The sequence below is a fragment of the Colletotrichum siamense genome, assembly GCF_013390195.1.
Source record: "Colletotrichum siamense strain Cg363 chromosome Unknown KSG_Cg363_contig05, whole genome shotgun sequence".
Lineage (NCBI taxonomy): Eukaryota > Fungi > Ascomycota > Sordariomycetes > Glomerellales > Glomerellaceae > Colletotrichum > Colletotrichum siamense.
Genome location: NW_023501018.1, coordinates 191,963 through 215,317, shown reverse-complemented (window position 1 = coordinate 215,317; position 23,355 = coordinate 191,963). Strand labels below are relative to the sequence as shown.

General features: G+C 55.1%; 5 protein-coding genes across 5 annotated transcripts; 2 read left to right on the top strand and 3 right to left on the bottom strand.

The window, feature by feature from the left end:
• Positions 1-262: 262 nt before the first annotated feature.
• On the top strand, positions 263-2,668 carry BIRC6 (Baculoviral IAP repeat-containing protein 6; the record flags this gene model as incomplete). Its single annotated transcript, XM_036639563.1, has 5 exons — positions 263-363; positions 431-660; positions 731-2,149; positions 2,203-2,616; positions 2,661-2,668. The coding sequence occupies 5 exons, from the start codon at positions 263-265 to the stop codon at positions 2,666-2,668; spliced, it is 2,172 nt and encodes a 723-aa protein (XP_036494732.1).
• A 7,836-nt stretch (positions 2,669-10,504) lies between these two features.
• CGCS363_v007713 (uncharacterized protein) lies at positions 10,505-10,768 on the top strand (the record flags this gene model as incomplete). Its single annotated transcript, XM_036639562.1, has 1 exon — positions 10,505-10,768. One exon carries the CDS (start codon positions 10,505-10,507, stop codon positions 10,766-10,768), a length of 264 nt encoding a protein of 87 aa, XP_036494733.1.
• Positions 10,769-11,650: 882 nt separating this feature from the next.
• On the bottom strand, positions 11,651-12,268 carry sec72 (Translocation protein sec72; the record flags this gene model as incomplete). Its single annotated transcript, XM_036639561.1, has 1 exon — positions 11,651-12,268. The coding sequence occupies one exon, from the start codon at positions 12,266-12,268 to the stop codon at positions 11,651-11,653; it is 618 nt and encodes a 205-aa protein (XP_036495100.1).
• Positions 12,269-13,216: 948 nt separating this feature from the next.
• CGCS363_v007711 (putative indole-3-pyruvate monooxygenase YUCCA8) lies at positions 13,217-15,119 on the bottom strand (the record flags this gene model as incomplete). Its single annotated transcript, XM_036639560.1, has 3 exons — positions 13,217-13,357; positions 13,407-14,506; positions 14,555-15,119. The coding sequence occupies 3 exons, from the start codon at positions 15,117-15,119 to the stop codon at positions 13,217-13,219; spliced, it is 1,806 nt and encodes a 601-aa protein (XP_036494734.1).
• Positions 15,120-20,229: 5,110 nt separating this feature from the next.
• On the bottom strand, positions 20,230-21,901 carry CGCS363_v007710 (1,3-beta-glucanosyltransferase; the record flags this gene model as incomplete). The annotated part of the gene is made up of 2 exons (XM_036639559.1): positions 20,230-21,759; positions 21,821-21,901. The coding sequence occupies 2 exons, from the start codon at positions 21,899-21,901 to the stop codon at positions 20,230-20,232; spliced, it is 1,611 nt and encodes a 536-aa protein (XP_036494735.1).
• Between the last annotated feature and the right edge of the window lie 1,454 nt (positions 21,902-23,355).

Here is a 23,355-nt window from a genome sequence, read left to right as displayed (position 1 = left end):
ATGGCAACTCTATCTAATGGTCGTTCTTCAACTCCGAACGACAACCCACTTGTCACATTAACACCGAATCAGGCATCTTGAGATTACGTCTCGCAACCACTATCGACGGATTCTGACTCTCATCGTTGCCCTAGGGACATTGCTGGACGAAGAACTGGCCGAAGTGCTCTTACTCTATTTACCTACAGTGTACTCTCTTACGGGTTGGGCTATGAAACTTCCTCAGCGGTATTCCTTTGAGGGTTCCTTTGAGGGTTCCGACATGCGGTGGACCGATACTAAGGCCCCGTGGTCTGATTTTGACCCGCCCTCAATCTTGGACCCATTTCCTTTCGAGTTGAGCTGCGAGCAGGCTGATGTATCGTACGTACACAGCTGATCCCACGATACAACTTTCAAGCGACCGACCGCATGCTAACACTCAGAATAGAGGCCTCGATATGCCTTCGATACCCTCTTGCGACCCGGTAGTTGAATCCTTCGGTTCTTCGTCGTCAGATCCGACCAAGGAAGAGAAGGCGATAAGATACTTTGTACACCGTATTATCCAACACAGATGTCCCACCTGCCGACGGGAAACTATGACGGATGACAGCAGAGTCCTCTTCGCGTATACCCAACGTATGATGCACCAAACCATCATGGCTGCCGCGTCCAAAGGTGAATGATGCTTCTTGGCGCACTTGAGTCACATCTAGTGCTTACTGTCAGTTTTCTAACGATTGTCAAGATCCTGCGGTATCCCTTCTTCCAATCGTTGTCGATCCTCGTTGGAGTCCCAAGATCGCCTGCCCCTACCCTGACTGTAAAACCGAATCGTGTCCTTGCTGCGCTACCCAATCTTCCGCTTCGATATGTCTTGCACCTGGGTCGGAAACCCACGTATGGTGCTGCAACGGAGGCCGTCTTTTCTTTATCTTCGCACTGCTCTGCGGTCCGTATCAGCATCCCAGAGACAAATCCGCGTCCATCTATCAAGATACCCAGGTGAAGACCAGGTCATCTCGCGCTGGTCCGAAGACGAGAGTCAACACCGCACCCGGTGCTGGAACCGGTTATGGTGGTTCTGATAGTGATTCTCCATTCAAGGGATCCCATCAGAACTCGCTCAAGGACATTTCTCGAAGCCTTGATGTCCTCCCCGAGGTACTCACCGCGCTAGCAAAGGCCTGGCCTTCGACGTCTAGAAATAGGAGCGCCTTTGACAAGAAACCTCCGCGTCTTCTCGCCGCCATGACGCGACGAAGCCCTCTTATCATCAAAATCGCCGAGCTCATGCAAGACGACTGCATCGAAGAGATTATGCGTCGACCCAAGCTATACGATTCATTGTTCAACTTGCTTTCAGTCTGGAATCAACGTCACGTCTCACGTGCGCTTTTCACCAGACCCCGGCCAGAACACCCTTTGGAACAGACGCTTCTGCGCATTGCATTCAGAAACACTGATTTTTCGCTGCATTCCTGTCCAAGGATTCTCAAAGCAAAGTACGAGGAAAAGCACAGCCAGCCGCAGAAACTCAATATGCTGCCGCCACTCGTCAGCCTGTTCCCTGGTCTAGCCGTCCCGGTTCGCTTTGCCTTAAAGCACCACAAGGATAGCGACGAGCACGCAAAGCAGGTACGCGGTGTGTATGATCGTATCTGCAAATTCGCCGAGCAATATGAAGCTCACCAGAAGGCCCATCTCTCCGGTGACGGTGCCACCACCAGTGGAAAAGATGATCCGCCCATCAGCGGAAGTCGCAGTGCTGGAGAACAGCGTGTAGAAGAGCTCAGACGAAGGCTTTCTGACACCCGTGTCATTGAGATTGATGAAAAGGCATGGCACCGAGAATACCACTTTGCCAACGACCTGAGGCGGACCGAGAAGCAAACCCCTCCACCGGGTCGCATGAAGCGCCTCGTGTGGGAACTCTCAATCCTCCGAACGTCTATCCCCGAGGGCATCATCGTCCGGCACCATAGCGACCGACTCGATGCCATGACTTTCTTGATTGTCGGACCTGCCGGGACACCATACGAAAATGGGCTCTTCGAGTTCGATCTCTTTTGCCCCATGGACTATCCCAAGAGCCCGCCACAAGTTTTCTTCAGGACTTCTCCGCCAGACCGGAAGTTCAACCCTAATCTTTACAACAACGGTCTCGGTGAGGTTTTCCCACATACTTTAGAAGGTCTTCGCTAACCACTTTCGACGCAGTCTGCTTATCCCTTCTCGGCAGTTGGGAAGGACCCAGCTGGGATCCCGAGAACTCGACTCTCCTACAACTTCTCGTCTCCCTGCAGGCGATGGTCTTCACCGAGTCGCCGCTGTGGAACGAGCCAGGCTTGGAAAGCACCCTGACGCCGCTGCATTCGCGGGTGTACAATGTCGAAGTCCGCGCCGACACGACGCGGTACGCGCTGGCCGAGTGGCTGAGGAAGCTCAACAGCGCCGAGCTCGAGGCCAGCCCGTGGCGCGAGGTCGTCGCGGCGCACTTTGAGCTAAGGTGGGAGGAGATTCTGGAGGTTGTTGAGCGGTGGGAAGCGGACCAGCCTGGGGACGAGGTCCGCCTTCCGAATCAGCGAGAGAAAGGCCAGGAAGGCCTGAAGAGGGCTGCGTACACGACTCACTGTGCGCCCGCGCGGTTTAAGGAGGGCATTCGGATGTTGGAGGAGGGGTGTAAACGCTGGAGTGAACGGCCGCGGGTTCGTCTCCCAGTCGTTGTTCCAGATCGCCAGGTGAGCACATGAAGGTGGCCTATATTGTGCTAGTTTGGCACAGGAGGGATTCACATGTGGTTGTGCCATCGAAGATACTAGTGATGTGAAGGAAGAGGAATCAACCTGCAAGCTTTGGGTTAAGGCTGGACGGGGCTGTGAAGCCACAGCTGTTGTATCGAGTGTAAATCACGAATTTGAGAGATGTCGCAACACGTACAGCCGGCTTGCGCAAGATGGAGTGCTAGCTGGTGCTGGTACAAGAATGCTTTCTCCATACAGAATGAGTAGCAACATGATTCACACTTGAGTTCTAGATGGCTTGCTTCATGGAGGTGACTAGCAGACCCTGCGGACGGCCGGCCTTACGACATGGATACCGATATTGTTCACTTGAGGGCGTCGTCGCAATGAGGTCGATGGAAAATCTGTGATTATGCCTTCTCCCACAGAGTTTAAGGCGGGCGTTGAGAGACGCAAGTTGTTGCTTCTCCTACGTCCGGGGCCTACCTCTAGTATGGCAATCAAGAATGCTCCTCGCCAGCTTATTTATGCCATGCTCGTATGAAGGATCATCCACAATGACTGACGCGGGAAGCCAGCATTGACGTCTGCAGGAAGCACCTTGGCTGGGAAGTACAACGGAAGACGAGACAACTTTGGGTTCGTGGATGATGGGAGCTGAGCTGCTTGCCTTCCCGCGGCACCCATCGTCCCGGCATCCAAAGCGTCGAGCTCCCTCCTTACAATAGCACCCGATGAGTAATGGGCCACTTCATCGGACCGTTCCAAAAACCCTGCGAGACCGTGATGCAAAATCATTCTGGAAGCGAATTATCAACAGCCTTCGAGCCGCGGTTGACTTTCGCAGTGGCTCTTTCAGAAGATGATGGTATCGCTGGCGGGCGGCCCCAGGGCACTCCTTTCCAGGCCAGGTTGAATTTTGGACAACTTGATGATGTCAACCCTCGTCCCGTCCCTTCGCCAGGTGGCGATCATCAATGCAGCCGCCCGTGAACAATTCGTTTCATGAGACGACGACAAAGCCCGGGACTTTGACCGTTTGTCTGCCTTCCCACGGGCAACGCACCCCAGAGGAGACGACAAACTTACTTGAGGCACTGGCCTGTCTTTTACTGTGGTCCTACCGCCCCCTCCATGGAAAAAAAGAAATCTTGGCTACGCTGCAGTTGGAGCTGGCTCCGTTGAGGGTTCGTCAGTCTCCGCCGCCCCGGCGCTGCAGGGTGGCCAGTGCATCCGTTGACAAGCTGCAGCACGCAGACGGCAGTCGGCAGACGCTTGTCAGGGCCGCAGCTGACAAGCCGGCGGCCCAAGCGGAACTGACGGCGAGCTAAGAAGAAATTGTGCCCTGAGACAGGCCGGTTGAGTCGGGCTCGTTGCGGGCATGGATGCTGAATCAGTCTTGCAGCCCAGCAGTCGGCGCCTTTCTGACTTTGGCCGGAGTTCAGTTTTAGGCCTGACGTGCGCAAATTGTCTCGTTGATATCGTGTTCGGGGGCGATCGTCTGGCGGTCATTACTTTCCCTGGTACGGCTGACACATGTTTGCCAGGAGGTTGATTGAGGGAAAACTCAGACGGCGCCTGCGGGTAGCATTTGTTTTGGACTGGCAGATCGCCCCCACCAAAGAGCGACGCAGCGTTGCAAGCAAACAGCCCGGCCCCAGGGCTTGCGGAGACTGTCCATCGATCTTGACGACACGCGACCCGAGAGACACGCCTCCAAGCCGATAAACACGAGAAAGTTGGCGCTTAGCGGCTGTCGCGGAACCAGACACACAGCTAAGTTTACGGTCATCCAGGATAGCCATCTGTATATCGGCGTGAAATGCCAAATATGTCGGCAGCCACCAGCCTTTTGGAGGTTTCCACCCGACCCGAACGTTGGCGTCGTATGGGGGCTCCCAGGAATCTGTTTCCCATCTGCGGGAAACCACGTGGAAGAGGTGGGCACAGTGACTCGGACCGCGTGTGAGTGGGCAGTATCCGTTTCCCGTCGTAATCAAGTCCGAGCCGAACGATTTCCATGACTCGGGGCTGGCTAGCAATTCTGAGCCGTTCCGAGAAAAGAGCGCCGGTTGCGTTGGACATATTGACACGACGACAAACGGATGAAGTCAAATGAGAGCCATGGCGTGGCCAGGTCCGGAAACGAGGGGGTTTTGGGGGTCGACATGCTAATGAAACTCAAGAGCTGGAAAGTTTCGACAGACCAGGGCGAGCAGGCGAGAAGAAGGAGTGCCCAAAGCTTCTTGAGCGACGTGAGGGGGACCAAGAATGAGATGAGTTCCGCCTGGTGAGCTTCAAGAACCCTGTCATAGTCCAGGACGTGAATCATGAAATGGGCAATTGCGAGTCTGAGTGATTCGTTCAAAAGGCAATCCGAGATGATGCTATGTTTAAAGGTGGCACAGGCAGCGAAGCATGTTCCACGGCAGGCAGGAAGTAGCCTTCAATTGGCCATCCACCGATGGGAATGTGCCGTCCGTTGAGATCAGAAAACCCATGCAGTCCACGAGGCTAGGTAGTGCCTGACGGCCGGGAATGTGTGCGTTTGCCACGTGCGAAGCATGCCGCGGACGAGGCAGAAGGGAAAGGCGCGAGAGAGGGGAAGGTGAGAAGATGAGGGGAAGCAGCCACTGGCGTGTCGAGATTGACAGAGTGGTATTGAAAGTGGTCTGAGGAGGGCGAGTTGGTCGTATCGATGGGGTGAGAGGACCGAGGGCCACAAAGAGGCATACGATCTGAGACGAGGCCATGTGTGCGTGTAATTATGAGAGTGTGTGCCATTTCCGGCCAAGTGAAGAGGCCGAGATGCTTGATGGACACGAGAATTGCCGGTTGGTGGCTGGTCTCGTCAGATGCCGATCGACAGGTGCAGGCTCAGTGATCGATAATCGTCATTCAATGGCCGTTTTCGAAGAGGTGAAGCGCCATTTGGCTTGCCTCACCTGTCTTGACAAGCCCGCCGCGAGCAGTAAGTATGGCACTAACATTGACGACCGTCCCCGTTACCCTCATGGCTTACCTGCCACCCTACCCTGCCCTGCGCTGCCTGGCTGGCACCAAAAGTGCGTGTTTTCCCCTGTCGGAGGAGAGCAGAACTGGGACTGATGCGTTGCGGCGTCACAGCGTCGCAGTCAGGGTCTTTTGAGCGTGTTGGAGTGTTGGCCAAGACGAGATCGACAGTGGGCTAAAACGCATTGCGGACTGGTGCTAAGCTGTAACCATCAGTACGCCGAAATGACTTACAAGACACAGCAGCGATGGCCACATCATGTTTGAAAGTGAGCGAGACCTGTCTGGCTGCGAATGCGTCTGCCAGGCGCGTCCGGCAATGTCGGTGTCATCGGCTTGCTTCCGATACCCGAGGGCATATTAGGCCAGACTGCGAGATCTGTAGGCAGGCGGGATACGGCGAAGGACGGAAGGATTGTCGACGGAGTTGATGCTCGGAGTTGAGGCGGGTCAGCCGGAGTTGAATGCATCGTGCATCGTGCATCTGAGCCGAAGCAGGGCTACTTGGCGTGTACTTTGGTAGGCGCTGGATAGCCGCAGTGGGAAGCGGACCAAACTCAATTGATGCAGGTGACACGTGGATTTGTCGATGTGTTCCTGGGCAAGTGTCTGTGGTTCTTGCGAGTGGGTGTGAAGATGAGGAGGCAGGTTAAACGGTGATTGATTGAAGTGGCTCTCGGACCCCGTAGGCGCGTCGAAAGGTGTTGGAGCCGGCGGGGAGACACAATGCAAGGCGTCGCGGATGGGATGGATGTGACTGGCAGTGAGGTACTCTGCAGAGCACCTAGTGTACTCGGTATGCAGTAGGTACTTTGATCTGAGGTGTACCGTATGGCCCCCTATTGCAGATAGTGTTGAAGGACGTCTAAGCGGGCCCCTGTGAGTTCAGCGTAGCGCATCGTATCTCCGTGATAGCGGCCACAGGCGTAAGCCGGGGCGCGGGCACGATAGGGGCTAGGCTCTCGTCTCCTGTCTCCCCCTGTCTGTGGTGACTGGAGCGAGAGGGAGGCCGGAAGGGATGGATGGATGGATGGAAATGTATGTGCGTGTGTCTGTATCGGGCTGTAAGCGACGATGGGTGGATGGTATCGGGCGGTGATGGCTGGTGGTGGCGGGTGTGTGGACTGGATGAAGCCAAGCGGGCTGACTGACGTGTGGACATGGACCGATATCAGCAGATAGCGGCATTGGCTTGCAAGACTGCGTAAAGTAGAGTCGGCAGCGGCGGCGAAGGCGGTTGTGCAAGTATTTCTGAATGTGATATCTGGCAAGGCGTGGTTTTGAGGAGTCGCGCATGTGTTTCTTCAGCTGGTGAGCTGCAGGTCGGACGCATGCGGCCAACAACGGGAGGCGACAATGGGCGCCGGGGGTCCAGACGCGGTGCAAACTGCAAGGTGCAAACACTGCGGCCGGGGCATGGGCTTCGGGGCATCCAGACTTAGCATCGGGGGATATGCGACATGGGACGGGGGAGCAGGGCGGAAAAAACAAAGATTGGGAGAAACAGATTGGTGGGTGGACGACGTGGTGGACTGGTGGTGGTGTGCCAGGGTGAGGGTGATGGATGATGGTTGGGAGTAGATGGGAATGGGAAAGGCAGAGGGAAACATGGCATCCACAGGACTGGGTGTCGGGAACGAAACCCAGGAAGGCAGGGCAGGGCAGGGCAGCCAGGCCCGCCGGCATAAGGAAGCTGATATGCCAGACCACACCCGACATCCATGAATGGAAGGCGAGAGGGAGGAAAGAAGCAACTCCCTTCATCAGGAATGGCAACAGCGACACGCGATGACCTTTCTTCCCTTGTTCCTTCTTTTTTTTTTAAGGTTGGTGAGTCTGTATCAAGGGGAAGGAAGGCACCGCTGACACTGCACTGTTGAACACCAGGCTGTTCCTGCCACGGATTGATTGCTTGCCTGCCTCGCCTTACAGATAGCCGTGGACAGCAGGAAGGGACGGACGGGGAGTACGTACCCGGCCCCTCCGCAGGTAGGTACGCGTACCACAGGAAATGTCCGAACGGGAAGGCAGATTTGACGGTGGATGAGGCCGTCAGCGGTCCTATTTCTGGCATCTACCTACGAAGACTCATGTGGCTTAGATGACTGGTTTACCTAGTAAGCAGCAGAGCAGAGCTCTCCCCTTACCAGCTCAACTCAGCTCAATACCCCTGGGGAAAAGAAAAGGCTGGTTGCAGTCCAGTCGTCCATCTTAAGACGCAAGAACTGGTCTGTTCTGTTGGTAGGGCGGCTGGGAATGGCGCTGCACTAGACATTAGACACAGAGACACGGAGCTCTAGATCTCTACCTTGGATCTCGCGCCGCCTGTCACTGAGTCTTGTCTTTTCTCAGTGGATGCGCAGGAGAGAAAAAAAAAAAAAAAACTGGTGCAAGAAAACGGCGGGCATGGATCGGCCCTGAAGATGTGTACATGCCTCCGTACTACCTACTGCATAGTACATCTGGAAGAGTCTGCCCAGTGGGCGCTGGTCTGGCCCCTGTCCCGGGATCTCTCCAGATCCCTGACCTGCACATGGCTGCTGTCTGCGTGCCGTTTTCTGCTTAGGGGACAGCCCGTCTCTGCGAAGTACCCGAACATCTGTCTGTGACAATCGTCTGTGTGCAGCGGTTATTAGGCACGGTTAGGTGACAGTGACTGCTGTGCTGCTGATACTGCTCCTGCAAGTCGCTCTTTCCACATTGCAACCTCCCGGAGAAGGGCCCACACAGGGGAGGAAGTCGCCCACTCAGGCGCACCTTCTCCTGATCTCGTTTGAGATTTGGGCCGCCTTTCCCAGACAGGCACTCACTCCCTTCCTTGCTGCGTGCCTGCCATTGCAGCCGGGCTCGTTCACTGCAGGCAGTCTACACCCTCTGCACCTTCTGCACCTGATCGTCACTGGCCATAGGTCACTGACTGACCCAACCACTATCTTGCAAGCAGGTACGGTTCCGTGGGCGGAAGGAGGCTGCCTTGATCGAACGTGGCTGCCCTCCTTCGTCACCTCCCGCCCTCCGTTCCTGCCTGACTTTTGCTTAGTGCAAGTGAGAGGTACCCGAGCCGACCGGGCTGAGTACCTACTTTACCTCAAGTACCTACCTTACGCAGTAGGTACCTGACCGAGGTGATTAACAAATCAACCCCGATGGCCACCGGTTCTCATCTCTGCTAGTCTCTCTTCAGCGTAGCCTTAGCCTCTGCACTGTCTGCAGACGGGGAAAGGGTGAGGTGAGGTGAGGTAAGGTATGACTGTCACTGGTGCATTGGTGGTGGTGAATGCTGTCCCTGACGCGCTGCTTGCCTGGGCTGCTTGCTTGAATTAATTATTATTTGCTCCCTGCCTGCCTGTCTGCCTTCCTTCCCGTGTCGTGTCCCATGCTCCTTCCTGCCGCTGCTGCTGCTGCCGCTCTTGCTCTTGCTCTTGCAATTGTTCCCTCACCTTGTCTCGCTTGACTAAGGCAAGGTACCGCCTGCCTTACACTTGCACTTGCTCCTGCTTGCTGCTTGCCTTACCTTACGTCTCCGTACCTACCTTACCTTGCCTTGCTCTGTGCTCTGCCCTGCATTGCACTTGCTGCTCCCCGAGTCGTTCATTCTGACCAGAGTCTCGACTTTTTTCATCTCCATCTCCCTCTCCTCAATTTCTCTCTTCTCCTTTTCCCGGACATCACGCTGCCTTGCTGCCCACCGCATCATCGTGCCCACGACCGTTTTGCACCCGATACGACCCAGTCCCCAGTCCGGACCCATCGATCGTCCCCCCCGAACTTCAATCTCGCCTGCGCTGCCCTCTCTCACCTCCCATTTCGATTCCACTCTGACCGACACACTCTTCGCCAACAATCCACCCGGCACTGCTCTCAACCACTCAACAACCTCAAAACCCTTCTCCAGTCCCCGTCGCTGGTCTCCTCTCGCCTCCATACCTTACCATCAACTGTAGTGTACGGATACACTCCAGAATACGCAATACCGGCCACACCCCCCGAAGCGATCGAATTTCTCCTCTTCTCGCCCACCCCCGGAGCCCCTACCGACACCTGTCGTTGACTCCCGTTGCCGCTGCCGCTGCCGCCTACCTCACGGTCTACCTACCTACGCTCACGCCGCTCGCCGCTGCAAACCAACTCAACCCAACCCAACCCGCAGAGCCCGCTCGCTCTCTTCCGTCATCCCAATTGCGCCCTGCACCTGTCTGCCTTGGTCCGACAGTCGTGAAGCAAGCCCCGGGCTGTGGAAACTCGAACCATTCTCTCGTCAACGAACTGGTCCGGACGGCCACTTTGACGAACCTTTTCAAGCAGGGATCCCGCTAAAGTCAAAAATTACAATGCCCACCTCACTCGATTCCTCTCGTCCCATCATGGCACCCTCAGTACGTTCTTCTGTCTCCTGATGTTGCCTTTCGCGCTCTAGCCCTCACCTGCCTTGTCCTCCTCCTTGACGTCCCTCCCGTTGGCTGCTTTGCTGGCTGCAAGTCCGTACATCCCTTCTGCTCCCTGCTGCGCCTCGTCCTCGATCCCTTTTTTTGCCTTTTTGGCTCTTTGACGCCGCACCTCCCGACAGCTCATCCCACACGTGGACCTCCTCCGTTCCTGCTGCCGCTGCGCTGCTACTATCTTAATCCTTACTCTTCCCGTTCGATCCCCCCTTCCTTCCATCCCCCTCTTCTCTATCCTACCCAATACCGCCCAAAATGACCGCCGTTCTGACCGAGACTCCCGTTCCACAGGTGCGAGCCTCTGTGCGATACAGTACCTACAGCATGGCGCCCTCCTTTGCGAACACCGTCCAGACCACCGACTCGGCTCACGCTGAGATCGCCGACATCGCGACCGGCCTCGACCGCATGGAGAACAAGGCTCTCAGCTCCCAAAGAGTCACCCTGAGCGAGGAGAAGACGGCCAACATGAGCAAGCTGGCCCTCGGCGCCAAGTTGGAGCGTGCGCTGGACCGGAGAATGAGCAGCCAGGACGCCGTCATGCGCCCTCGCGGCAAGACCTTGACCGAGAAGACCACTGCTGCATAAGCGACGCTGCGCCATTCGTCACTCAGTCAATCATGGCAAATTAAAAGAAACGGCCGCTAGAGTTCACGCTCAACACCAACTCGGAATGTCGACGAGGGACCAGGGCCGATGAACAGCGGCCGACAGGATCAAAAGGATGAATGATTATGTTTCCGGCCCTGGTTGGGGAGGAACCGAGGCAGGCCAAACCGGCAGATGAATGAACCGGCCTTGCGAAGCTGTCGAGCCGAATATCAACCTACGGACCTGCGAACGGTAGCAAGGGAGGATAATGGGAATAGCGGCTGCGAACATAAGCACCCCCTCACGCATGTTTTGATTTGGTCTGTTGGGATATCCAGAGGATGTCGGAGCGAAACGCCATGATGACATCCCACGCATAGTGTTTAAATGGTTTACTACGATGCTCCCCCTGTCCACGTTACATACCTTTTTCTTCTTCATTTCTCGCTGCGAGACATGGCTACCACAAGGTACGACTTGAATCACGGCACGGGGTTTTTTTTCTTCCCCTTCCTCCGCAGACTTGGGGTTCATAGTCATGGTATTGGTACATGTGGTATACTACTAGAAATGCTAAACGACCATATCTCCCACGTTGGTCGGATGCTCACGACGGCCATGTGACCACCATATGATGTATGTGTCCACGGAAGTGCTCAGCTCCAGCAAGCCTCGGTGCGCATGCGACAGCCCCTCGGCACCGATCTATCAGGATGCGCCCAACTCCCAAGCTCTCTGCCCTCGGCCTGACTCTCCTCCGCTAGCATGCTCGTGTCGCACATTTGAAGCCCTCGCGACGTCTAGGTGCCTGATCAATCATAAAGAAGTTCCTGCTCCAGCGCCTCTCCCTCCAGCGCCTCTCCCTCCAGCGCCTCTCCCTCAAGCACTCTCCTTCTTCTCAATCTTGGCCTCAATCTCCTTCAACTGCGCAACCAGCTCGCCCTCCTCGCCCTCGTACTCGAGCGCCTTGCCAACCCACTCCCTCGCCTCCTCGAGGCGGCCCATCTCCATCAGACACCTGCCCCTGCGCCACCAGGCCTTTGCGTTGCCGACCTTCCTCGCCTCGACGCTCGCCTCGGCGTCGACGGAGCCCTCGGCCCACTGCTGCAGCGCCATGTGCGCCTGCGCGCGGTTGGCGTACAGGCTGGCGACCTCCTCGCGGACGAGCTGCGAGGGCTCCCACAGCGGGCGGGTGAGGGCCATCTGCAGGCCGAGGGTGTAGAACTTGACGGCCTCGGCGTACTTCTTCTTGTGGAACTCGGCGTTGCCGGAGTCGCGCAGCTTGGAGACGTTGGCGGAGCGTTTGGGGTTGACGGGCATCGGCGGGGGCGGGACGCCGTGCTGGGTGGTGGTGTCGGAGGTGACGAGGGAGCGGTGGAGGGCGTTGAGCTGGGCGAGCTCGGCTTGGAGGGTGCGCGAGGAGGAGGTGGAGGAGATTGCTTTGGACTGGGGGTCTATTTGGAGGGGGAGGAGGTCGAAGTGTGTGAGTTCCGACATGTTGGGCGGTTTTGGTGGTGTGTGTATTAAGGTAGTGAGGTGTCTTTCGTCTTCGGGTATCTTTTGGGGGGGGGGGTTGAAGGCGACCGTGTTCGTGACGGCGTGAGGGTTCGTTTGCTGTGGTGGTGGTGGTGGTGAAGACAAGAAAGAGAGAGGTTGATTGTTGCGAGACGAGCGAGCGGACGCCTGGGTGGTTAGTTAGTCGGTCGCTTTGCGCAGGACCTCTTTGGGGGAGAGGACACTTCTCCGAACGTTATCCTTATCGGGCCTAGGCGGTAAGTGGGTCACGTGCTGATAGTGGGATTGACCGAGCTCACCGAAGTCGAGCTGCCTCACCTTGATGGCGGCGAAGAAGAAAGACCTTTCGTTCCAGGGTGTGAGACAGCTCTGATTTGGCATTCCGATCGCGTCTTTTGTTCCAGAGCTCCAGACTTCGTGGTCATCTGATGCCTCGTTGTGGCTTCAACATGCAACCACCGGAGGGCATGTCTACGGCATCTATCAGTGTAAGTCATGAAGCATGCTCGAGTTGCGGTTGTCTTATTAAGATAGTCACAACTAGATGCCGTTGAGGTCCATCATGGGAGCGATTCCAAGCGATAACATTCACATTACCCTCGTCGCAGTGGTTTCCCAAGTCGTAACAGCCTCGTCGGACCACCAGGTCGCGAAACCCGAGGTGAGCCGGTCGTAGACTTTGGGAAAGCATCACCATGTTGCTTGACCAGCGACTTGAAGTCACTCGATTCAGACTCATCATCATGAAGTGTTCATGTTTTTGAAAATAATAACTCCTTCGTTCCTTTGGTGACAGTTGATGCACCGGCCCATCGAATGCTATCCCGCCATCCAGCCACGTTGAGCGCCATATTGAGTATCTTTTTCCCAGACTAAATCCACAAGCAGATGTCCACCCCAATGCTATGCCTCATCCTGGATATACAAGTCTCACGCTTCCTTGTAATAAGACTTGTTCAGCCCTTTCTCAACTGCCGCAATCTGCAGCGCCAACGGCAGCGAGAACTGGCGACAGTACATGAAGCTGCCCGTCATGTACCAGAATCCAGGCACGCCTGTTGATCGCCACCACTACACCCAGTCAGCATTAACCCATATCGTCGTCAGATCCTTGACTTACCCCAGATCGCTCCTGCTCCTCGTCCAACTGCCCAAACTTGCGCAGCCTCTTCGACACCTCCGGGCCCATCAGCTTCTCGATGGTCGTCGTCTCCTTTTGGAACCCGGTGGCAAGCACCACAATATCTGCCTCAAGCTTCGTCCCGTCAGCGAGGACCAGGCCATCCTCCACAAACTCCCGCACCCCCTCCTCGCATCTCTGGATCTTGATCCGGCCGTCGATGATCATCTGGTTTGCGCCCTGGTCAATGTAATACTGGCCCCCCTTGATGAGCTGGTAGTCCGCCAGACCGTACCCGTCGTCGCCCTCCTTCAGCGCCAGACCGGCCTTCTTCAAGCCGTCGTGGACGACCTTGTCATGCGCCGCCATCATCTTGGTCAGCTCGATGCTCATCTTCCGGATGACGGCCAACGGGATCGCGTTGCCGACGATGTCGGCTTCCTCCGTGCTGAGGCCAGGGATTTCCCACAGCGCAAGCATGAAGTTCTCCCAGGACTCGCGAGAGATGGAGTAGATGGCCCGGCGCTGCATCATTGTCACCTCCTTGGCACCATGTGCGACAAAGTCTGCGGAAATGTCGTGCCCGCTAGTGGCGGAGCCGATCACCACGACCTTTTTGTTGCCCACATCCGGGATGTCGGCGGCGGACCTGTGGTGTTTGGAGTGGTAGATCTGCCCCTTGAAAGACTCTTGGCCCTTGAACTCGGGCACGATCGGTTCATCTCCAAAGAGGCCGGTGGCTAGGACGACGTGCTTCGCGGAGAGCGTGCGCGTTCCCTCTGGTGTCGTGACTTGGACAGTGTACTTTTTGGCAACTTCATCGTAGGTGACCTTTGTCACGTCGGAGTCGTACTGGATGTCGAGACCCATCAGCTGGCCGTAGTGCTCCATGAACTCTGCCACCTTGTCTCCGGTAAGGAACCTGGGCCACGTCTCGGGGATCTTCATGTATGCCCAGTGATCCGTGTAAGTCGGCGTGTGGAGCGTGACGCTCTGATACCTCTTCCGCCAGGAGTCTCCGAGGCGAGAGCTCCTCTCCAGGAGACGGGTCTTGATGCCCATGTGCTGCAGTCGCGCGCCGAGCATCAGTCCAGCTTGCGCTACCACGCTGTCAGTCGCCGACATAAAGAGGACTCATGATCACTCACCTGCACCGACAATCAACACCTGCAATTCCTCTCCGTCCGTCCCATTCGTCCCATTGGTGGCCAACGCAGGCGGTACGCACGCAGCTCTCTGCTTTTCCAACTCCCTCTGATAATCCAGCCTCTCGAGCTGCGTGAACACGGTCCAGGCCTTCCACTCGCCCACACCCACATTCATCAGCTTCAGCAACCCCTTCCCTTCTCCATGAGGCGTCCGGAACGTGAACCCAGACTGGATCCAGATCTGCCCGCCAAAGTCAACGAGCAAAGGCTGCAGGCCCCCGAACTTGTTCGGCTCAAGCTCCGAGAGGCCGTGTTCTGCGGAAGAAAGGTACGCCGCGATGGCCGCCTGGCCTTGTTTGCATGAAAAGTCCCATGACAGCGCGACGATGTCTCTCCACCAGCAGTTCTCGATGAACAGGTCGGACAGAGTAAAGTCCTTCTCGGCGAAGCGCTGCGAGAGGGTTGTCAGCCAGGACGTCGTTATTTGCGCGGCATCGACGGATTCTTTGGTGACGCCCGGTTGGAGCTGGAGGTCCGGTAGCTCGGGAAGTTTCGTGCCGTCCATGATGTCTTTGATCTAAAAGATGCAAGGGGTACGGAAAGAGGCGCTGAAGAATAACACCGATCTTGCGGTCGAGGGGGCGGGCGCAGCATGACTTACATGGAATTTCCGCGCGGGATGTACATAAACCAGCGCGATAGCGTCCGATAGCTTAAACGGGCCAATGCCGGGCTTCTCGACCGCCGGGCGCCGTCCCCGCAGCACGTCTTCATTGGCGGGGCGTCCTCGTCCCACCCCGAGTTCGGATGGTACCCGGGGGCGAGCGTTGAAGGCTTTTAAGGTTGATGCAACGTTGTGGCATGGGATAATCTTATCTGATCATCCCCCACCGATGATCGCGGGAGCAGACCAATTGGACAAGGGAGGAGGATGGCGATGGAGGGCATGGCCGGTGGGATGCGGTGGTAAGCGGCCGAATTATGTAAGAGATGGACGTGGTATTTGGGATCGGAGGGTCTTGGCGAGGGGATGGTGGTGTCTGCCCCTCATCTTGCCTTGTGACGTGAGAGATGGGTTCATGAGAGTGTAGTCTGTGGCATGTTGTCGTGTTATTCCCATCTGTGCTGGTTTCATCGAGCATTAGATGCACAATGTAGAAGGAGATGAAATGGTTCAGGCAGGCTTGCAAAAGGGAGCACGGCCATGTCCTTGGGAGTTTTCTCCTCGACAACACATCACGGTGTCGCATACCGAGTCATTTCAATCTAAGAGGCTTTTCCATGTGGATTCGGAATGATTGAGTCGAACTTTCGGGGCTTCTTTCGTCGTTTGATAAGATGCCTTGAAGTTAAATCAAGAGAGGGGAAATTTCAGTCCACAAGGCCACGCGGACGACACACAGCATTCCCCTAGGAGCCCGGATCACACTCAACTTGGGGTTGAGGTTGTAGCATACATCACTGATTTCTACACGTATGTCGAATTAGCCGCATCCAGCTTCCTCCTATCCACTATCATGTTGGCTACATTCATTTTCCTTATTTGGCCCGCGTGTAATGTTTCCATGACGCTTGTGCCGTGAATTCCATTGCTTCATCCAATCAACTCCTGATTCTCGTTCAGCCAGATGCCTGATTTCGTCCCTTAATTTCACTTAGCACGGAAAGGTGGCTAAGACATAATCATAACACCAACAACGTTGACGCAATCGGTTATAGAGGGTAGCAATGTACGAGTCCCGAAGGCTGCAATAAACGGAGGCTGCCTTGGGTTTTAGATATTTCCACCGGATTGGTTGAAGCATGCTTAAGGTACTAGGCTGCGTGGCTGCCTCCAAAATACGCAAGTCTCAAATTTCAAATTCGTACATCACAGTCTGCACCACAATATCGACTGTTGAGATGAGTCTTGCTATCCGGGCGGATACTTCTAGCTTACCACGCGGATAAATACTTATATTGAGTCTAGCAGTTCATTTTATCTCGATTAACTTTTACTACTATTATCGCTATTCCTATCCTTCTCTGTATCCCCATTATTATCCTTATTATCGTCGTCGTCGTTATTATCGATCGTCCTTATCGTCGTATATTCAGTGCTTTTCTCCAAAGTGTGCGGCACGGATCTCCTTTTTCTCAGCTCGCAATCGAAGTATAGCAGCTGTATACGTCGAAAACGCTCGAGCAAAGATGCAGAACTCTTCTTCGAGCACGTCACTACAGCGCAAACCTCTCAGCCGGCAATCTTTCTCTTCCAATGGCGACCCACCCCCTTCAGTGGGGTCGCTTCTTGCTGAGGATGATTCTGGCCAGGCACCCCTTCCTGGGCGTCCTGTGGAACAGGAGACCAATGAAATATTAGTAGAGCAGCAGAGCAGCACCTATTTCAAGTACAAGCCTGTGTCCACTGGAGAAAACGCTGCTGCTGAAGTCAAGGGTCCACGACGCCGTTTGGGAGTAGCGTCTCTGCCAACCGATTGCGCAGCAGTGCTACTTTCAATGGCAATGATCATATTCGTCTGTTTGGTCTGGAAACTAGATGGATCCAGGGTTATTAGCAACTCGTATGACTCCTGGGAAAATGCCATCACCGTTGTAAGTACACACTATGAATGAATATCACGACGCTGGAGCTAAAGTTTGTTTGGTTCAGCTCGGAACCTTCTTCCCCATTCTTTTCGCCTCAGTTGTTGGTCGACTAATGACAGAAGCCACCCGCTGGAATCTAGAGAAGGGTTCCACGATCGGCTGCCTCGAGCAACTCATGGGGAGCCAAACAGTCGGTGGATCTGTCCTTACGATACTACGGCTACGTTCTCTGAGCGTCCTGTCCCCGCTGTTGCTCTTGCTATGGTCCTTTTCTCCGCTTGGAGCACAATCATTGTTACGAATGACGGAGTTGCGATACAGTTATCGTGAGGTGCAGACGACTTCAGTCTTCTTCGACACCACCGCCAAGAGCCAACCCGCCGACTGGTTCAGAACCACTCTTGGTAATACGACATATGCGACAGTTCAAACTGCCAATGCTAAGCTAGAAGCCATGAAATCGCTCTACACAACGATCATTACTGGACCCGGGAAAATTAAAAGCGACACCATGGATATTTGGGGGAACGTCAAAATACCGATTCTGAAAGACATGAAAGGACAGGAATGGCAGGACGTATCATCACGAAACGCCACTGTGCAATACACTTCTTTGGTGGGAGTGCCTATTAACTATGTTGGCGACGGCAACACATCATTTCACATCGAATCAACTTACGTACATCTCGAATGCATCAACGCTACGTACTATTTATATAGGGGAAGGTTAGATCCAGAACCGTTGCCTATAGAGGGCGAGGATATAATTCTCGCCTCCAAGTTCTACCCGCACAACAAGACATACAGCCTCTCGAATGGCACATGGCATGGATTCGCCGGCAGCTATATCAGAAGCTGGAGCCTAGCGCTTGATCGTTTCGTTGATCCTCTTTGGCTGGGAGCTAATGACACACAGAACTCCGTCAGCTACCCAGGCTTCCTGTCAGGCCGCAAGGATAAAATGGATCGTCCTATTCTTTTCCTCGACGAGTTGGACGTGGATGCGGGCCCTACTTCTCTACTTTTTACCTCAAAATGTCAATCCAACCATAACCAGCGTGATGGGTCTTTCCAGTCACACTGCGGAGTCAAACAAAGATACGTTGAGTCTATTATTCGTTGCTCAGGCGTTACACCTAAGAAGGAATGTGCCGTTGTCCAACAAAGACTTTCACAAAAACCGCACCCATCCGAAAACATATCCCAACTATCATTTCCAGGAGTCTTTTGGACTGTCGTCGAAGGAATGCCAGATGACAAGGACATCACATATCAATCCGAGTCATCTCTTTACTACATCAAAGACCCATCACTTGAGAGCCAACTGGACAAAAACGTGCATTTTCTTCAAAATGTTACGAAAGAAGATGTAAGCATTCGTTTAACGCAGTTGATCAATACGTTTCTCCAACTCAGTCAATTATACCTCAACATCACAACTGCCAGCGAAATAGATGGAAAGTTTGAACCTAATATCACAGTTCCCGCTACTAGTAAGGAAGAATTTCTTATCGTTCATGTGTCCAAGGGTTGGGCAGTGTTATCCATGGTCTCTAGTCTTGTTCTGCTTGCAGCCAGCATCGTTGGAGTTGTCTTCAAACACATGGCACGGGGGCCAGAGGCCTTAGGCTACGTTTCAACAGCATTACGGGATTCCCGACATGTAGAGTTCGATTCAGATTCAGGACGGATGGATAGCATTGATTTATCGCGAAGAATGAGGAATGAGCGAATTCGACTGGGAGTGGTTGCTGTTGGAAATGACAAGCAACCGATTCTGGGTATTGGGCACGAAAAGGACACAGATAAGATGTAGGGTTTTGCAGATTTCTTCATCAGATTGCTCCAATTGTATCTCGCCAATTGTATCTCATCTATGCAATGCGTGTAAATCCAACAGCAAGCGGAGCTGACCTGGAAGCCGGGCCTTTAGATGGGACCGTCATTGTGGGGACAAGAGCGGCAGGAGGGCAGGTGAACAGAGGCAGAGAATACAGCGACGTCGTCCATGGTCGCCATCTATCGTCGTCGCCCATGATCGTCGTCTATTGTCGTCATCCTCATCGAAGTCACCAAGTACACAGAAATTGCAGCCGCCCAGACACAAGAAAATTAGGGGGTCTCTTGAGGACTGCTGGTCTTATGTGCGACGCCATCGACGATGTGTGACTCTGCATCACCACCCAGCTCAGAATTGCGGGACGAGGCCTTGAGAAATGAACAACCGAAAGAAACACTTCCTCTCAAAAACGCCAAGGCGTACAAAGATTGTACTCGAGCTACCTACCTCGCACTGAGACTTCTCAACAACCCAAGGCCAGCAACCTCTCTCCTGGGCACACCTTGGACAATCTCCAAACTAGACGCCGAGACCACTCTCTTCGGGCTAAAACTCGGATAGGCATGAAAGTCATCTTGCACCGTCGAAGCGGAGCCTCGACAGCAAAGACACCAAGAAAGATCTACAAACCTTCTAGCCCCAAGCCCAGGCGCGCCGAGAAGCTCACCGCATCCGCCAAGGACTTCGTGAAATGCCTCAAGATGAATTCCACCCAAAGGGTTCAAGAATTCGTCTGCCCCTTTCCGTCGCCAAGACATGTCCAGTTCACCAAGGACGAGGCAGTGCCGGCGACAGAGGGAAAGTCGCCCAGGTGCCAAGGCCGCTTACCGAGATGAGCAGCCGCGTCAGGGCCGCCAAGACATCACACATTGAACGCTACGAGACGGGAGTCACTTGAGATATTGGGACACAAAAGATGAACAAAGAGAAAAAGGGTTCTATTCATCGCACAAAAGACACCTAGAAAACAATACAAGCCTCTTTTCGCGAGGCCAGAGTCATGAAGCAGAGTATAGCTGCTGCCAGCGAGGTCCCAACGCCATGTGATGATGACAATACACAAAAGAGCCTCTCATGCCATAATAAAAATGAGTAATCCTGTCGAGCCGTGACTGTATTATACCAGGGCTGGCAACTGATGCCGCCCTGCTTGGATATCTTACACGCTCGCATAATAGTACGTCGCCCACATCTTCTCGGGCGCCCGGGTTTGATCCTCCTCAAATCATCAAGTGGTTGGCATCGCTTACAGAGCGACCATGGCGGCACCGACACCGACAGCGGCGACGAGGTAGGTGCCGACGGCAACGGAGCCGAAGGTGAAGAGGGGCTGGTAGACGTTGCCGGGGGCAGCGTTGCCAGAGGCGCTGGAGCTGGGGTTGGCGGTGGAGTCGACGGGGGAGGTGGCGGTGGCAGCAGCAGAGTTCTGGGCCTCGGCGGAGGCGAGGGCAGTCTTGCAGGTGTCGTTGGTGGAGGAGGGGGTGATGACCTGGGCCTGGCCGTCGAAGTCGCAGGCGGTGCTGGCCTTCTTCTGGTTCTTGTAGTAGGTGTCGAGGACGAAGGCAAGCTTCTGCTCGGCGTTGCACATGCTGTAGGCACCGTAGACACCGGTGGAGGTGTTGGCGGAGATACCAGAGCAGGCGGAGGCGTCGGCACCGCAGATGAAGCCGAACATCTCACCGATGGCGGAAGCCTTCAGGCCGGACTTGGGAGTGCAAGAAAGGCTGGAAACCATGCAAGAGCAGAGGTCCTTGTTGGGGGTGGGGGGGAGGGCCTTGCCGTTGACCTCCCAGGTAGAGCTGACAGGGGGGCACTCGGCAGGCTCGTTGGTGGGGGAGTAGGAGTCCATCTGGACGGCGGAGGGGGTAGCAGCCAGGACGCGGGAAGCAAGAGCGTCGTAGTTCTTCATGGTGGTGGCCTTGCCGTTGGAAACCTTGACGAGACCGTAGTCGTTGGCCTCCTGGTGGAACATGTAGACGATACCGCCGGAGAAGACCTCGGTCATCTCAGTGTCGTACAGAGCCGTGGTCTCCTGGAAGATACGGCCCTCGGCACCGTCGGGGATGTTGCAGCCGTACTCAGCGAAGAAGACGGGGACGGAGTAGTTCTTGAAGAACTGGACCTGGGTCTCGTAGCCAGAGCCAGCCACGGTGTTCTTACCGCACCAGGAGTAGATGTTGTAGCCCCAGAAGTCGATAGCGGTGTCCTGGTCGCCGCAGTTGAAGTAGTGGGCAGAGTTGTCGCGAATATCAGCGTCATCGTTGGCAGCGTAGCCAACACCCATCCAGCGGTAGCCCTTGTCCTTGATGTACTTCTTGGAGTCGCGGACGGCGGCCTTGACGAAGGCGGAGGCCTCGGTGTTGGTCTTGTTGTTGGAGACCTCGTTACCGGCGAAGAAGCCGATGGTGTTGTCGTACTTGGCGAGCTCGTCGATGACGGCGGTGTAGCGGGTGTACAGGTCAGTGTTCCACTGGGCGTCGTCACGGTTGATGGAGGTCTTGGGCTCTCCCAAGTCGGAGACGACGTAGATGCCAGCATCGGAGAGGAGCTTCATGCAGGCGGAGTGGTCCGCGGTAGGGTCAATGGCGTAGGTACGGATGGTGTTGGTGCCAGCCTTGGCCAGGATGGGGACGTCGCGCTTGCAGGCGGTCTCGTCGGCGAGGGGGTCCTTGAACTCGCCAGTCTTGGACTCACCACCGGCAGCGGCGGTGTCCTGCTGGTAGGCGATACCCTTGATGTAGAACTGGGTTCCGTTCTCGTAGAAGAACTTGGTGCCCTGGGAGGTGGGTTAGCTGGCTGCGACTGGACAGGGACTGGATTCGTGGGTATTGGCATACCTTCATGACGATAGGGTCGAGAGCAGCGGCGTTGCTGGCGAGCAACAGGGCCGCGGAAACGGCAGCAGCGACTTTGCCCATTGTGACGGATTGGTTTTTGGGTTGGTTTGGTGAAGCGGTGGAAGTTCGGTGGTCGGGATCGATGTGGGAAGATGTCGTCGGTCGGGTGGATGACGTCGGAGACCTAAATCAAATCGGACTGAAGAATTCCTTGGACGCGACGAAAATGGTGGAAAAATAACGAGTTCTGTTAATGAGTGTGTGAAGTCGAGTTTTTGGTTGGATTGGTGATGAAATTAAAAGAATAGGGATCAGAGACACAACATTCGGCAAGATGAATCAAGCGCAATGAATATTTCTCTTCTCTCCTAAAAAGAATAGTTCCCCTAAAAAATGAAAAAGCGATTGTTGAGGGAGTGACGGTTTAGAGGAAACACACGGGGGAGGGAAAAGGAGAAGTAGCAGGAAGAAGGAGGCGATGTGAAGGGAGGGAGCGACGGTAGAAAAGCAGTTGGAAACGGGCCCTGGAATGGAATATCTTGGCGAAGCGGGTCCTGCGCCCATCCGTATCCTCGTACCGTTTCCCTCCCCCGTCACCCGCCTCCACCGGCAGCCCCAGTGCTCCTCCATTGCTCTAAGGTAGGACTCCAGTTAAGAGAGATTGGGGAGGATGCAAGTGCCAAATGGGATCGCCTGGTGTGCCTGGGCAAGCAGCAGGAAAAGCAGGCTAGACCACCAAGGACGTGGAATTAACAGCGGGCAACAAGGTGCAGCAACTGGCCCTCTGCCCTCTGCCAGAGACTGCAAGTGCAGGCTGCAGGGTTGCGGCAGGGAAGGCGCCAGGAACACGGACAGGGGTATGGGGGCCAGGGGCGCCTTCCTTCCTGGTTGGTGCCACTTTGGGACTAGCTCCTTCCTTGCAGGTAAGCTTGAAGGTTCTTTCCTCGTCTTCTGTGTCTGTTCCTTCTTTCTTTAGCGGTGCAGCAGCAGCAGCAGGTGCGATGCGATGGAAGCGCGAAAGGAAGGAAGGACAGTGTGAGTGATGAGTCTACTTCCTTCCCCTTCTTCATCCCATTCCTCACCTCATCCCATTCCAATTACTTCTTACCTAAGGTGCTAAAGGCAGGAAGGAACCCGTATTCAAACGGTCGTCGCACGTTTCGAGGAGGCGCAGCTGTTTAGTCTGTCTTGTTCACTGCTTCAGCCCTTCTCTAGAAACCGCATCGCATCACACACCAGCGACCATTGGCCACAAACCACAAAAACCTGAGGCGGTCGACATGGTACCTGAAGCCGCTGCGAGACATGGCTGGATCACGAGGTACCTGCGTACCCAGTCACGCATCACGCATCACTCTCCCGACCAGACCTACTGCATAGTGGCCCCCCCGGGAACCGCCCAGGCCAGGTTCATCTCGTTTCAAGCCTGTGAGAGCCTCCTGCCTGCCACAGTCCATCACAGTGCGTCACAGTGTGCAAACGGTCAGCAATGACGGATGACATAACGGACGACATACCGCTCTATCTGGCTGCCA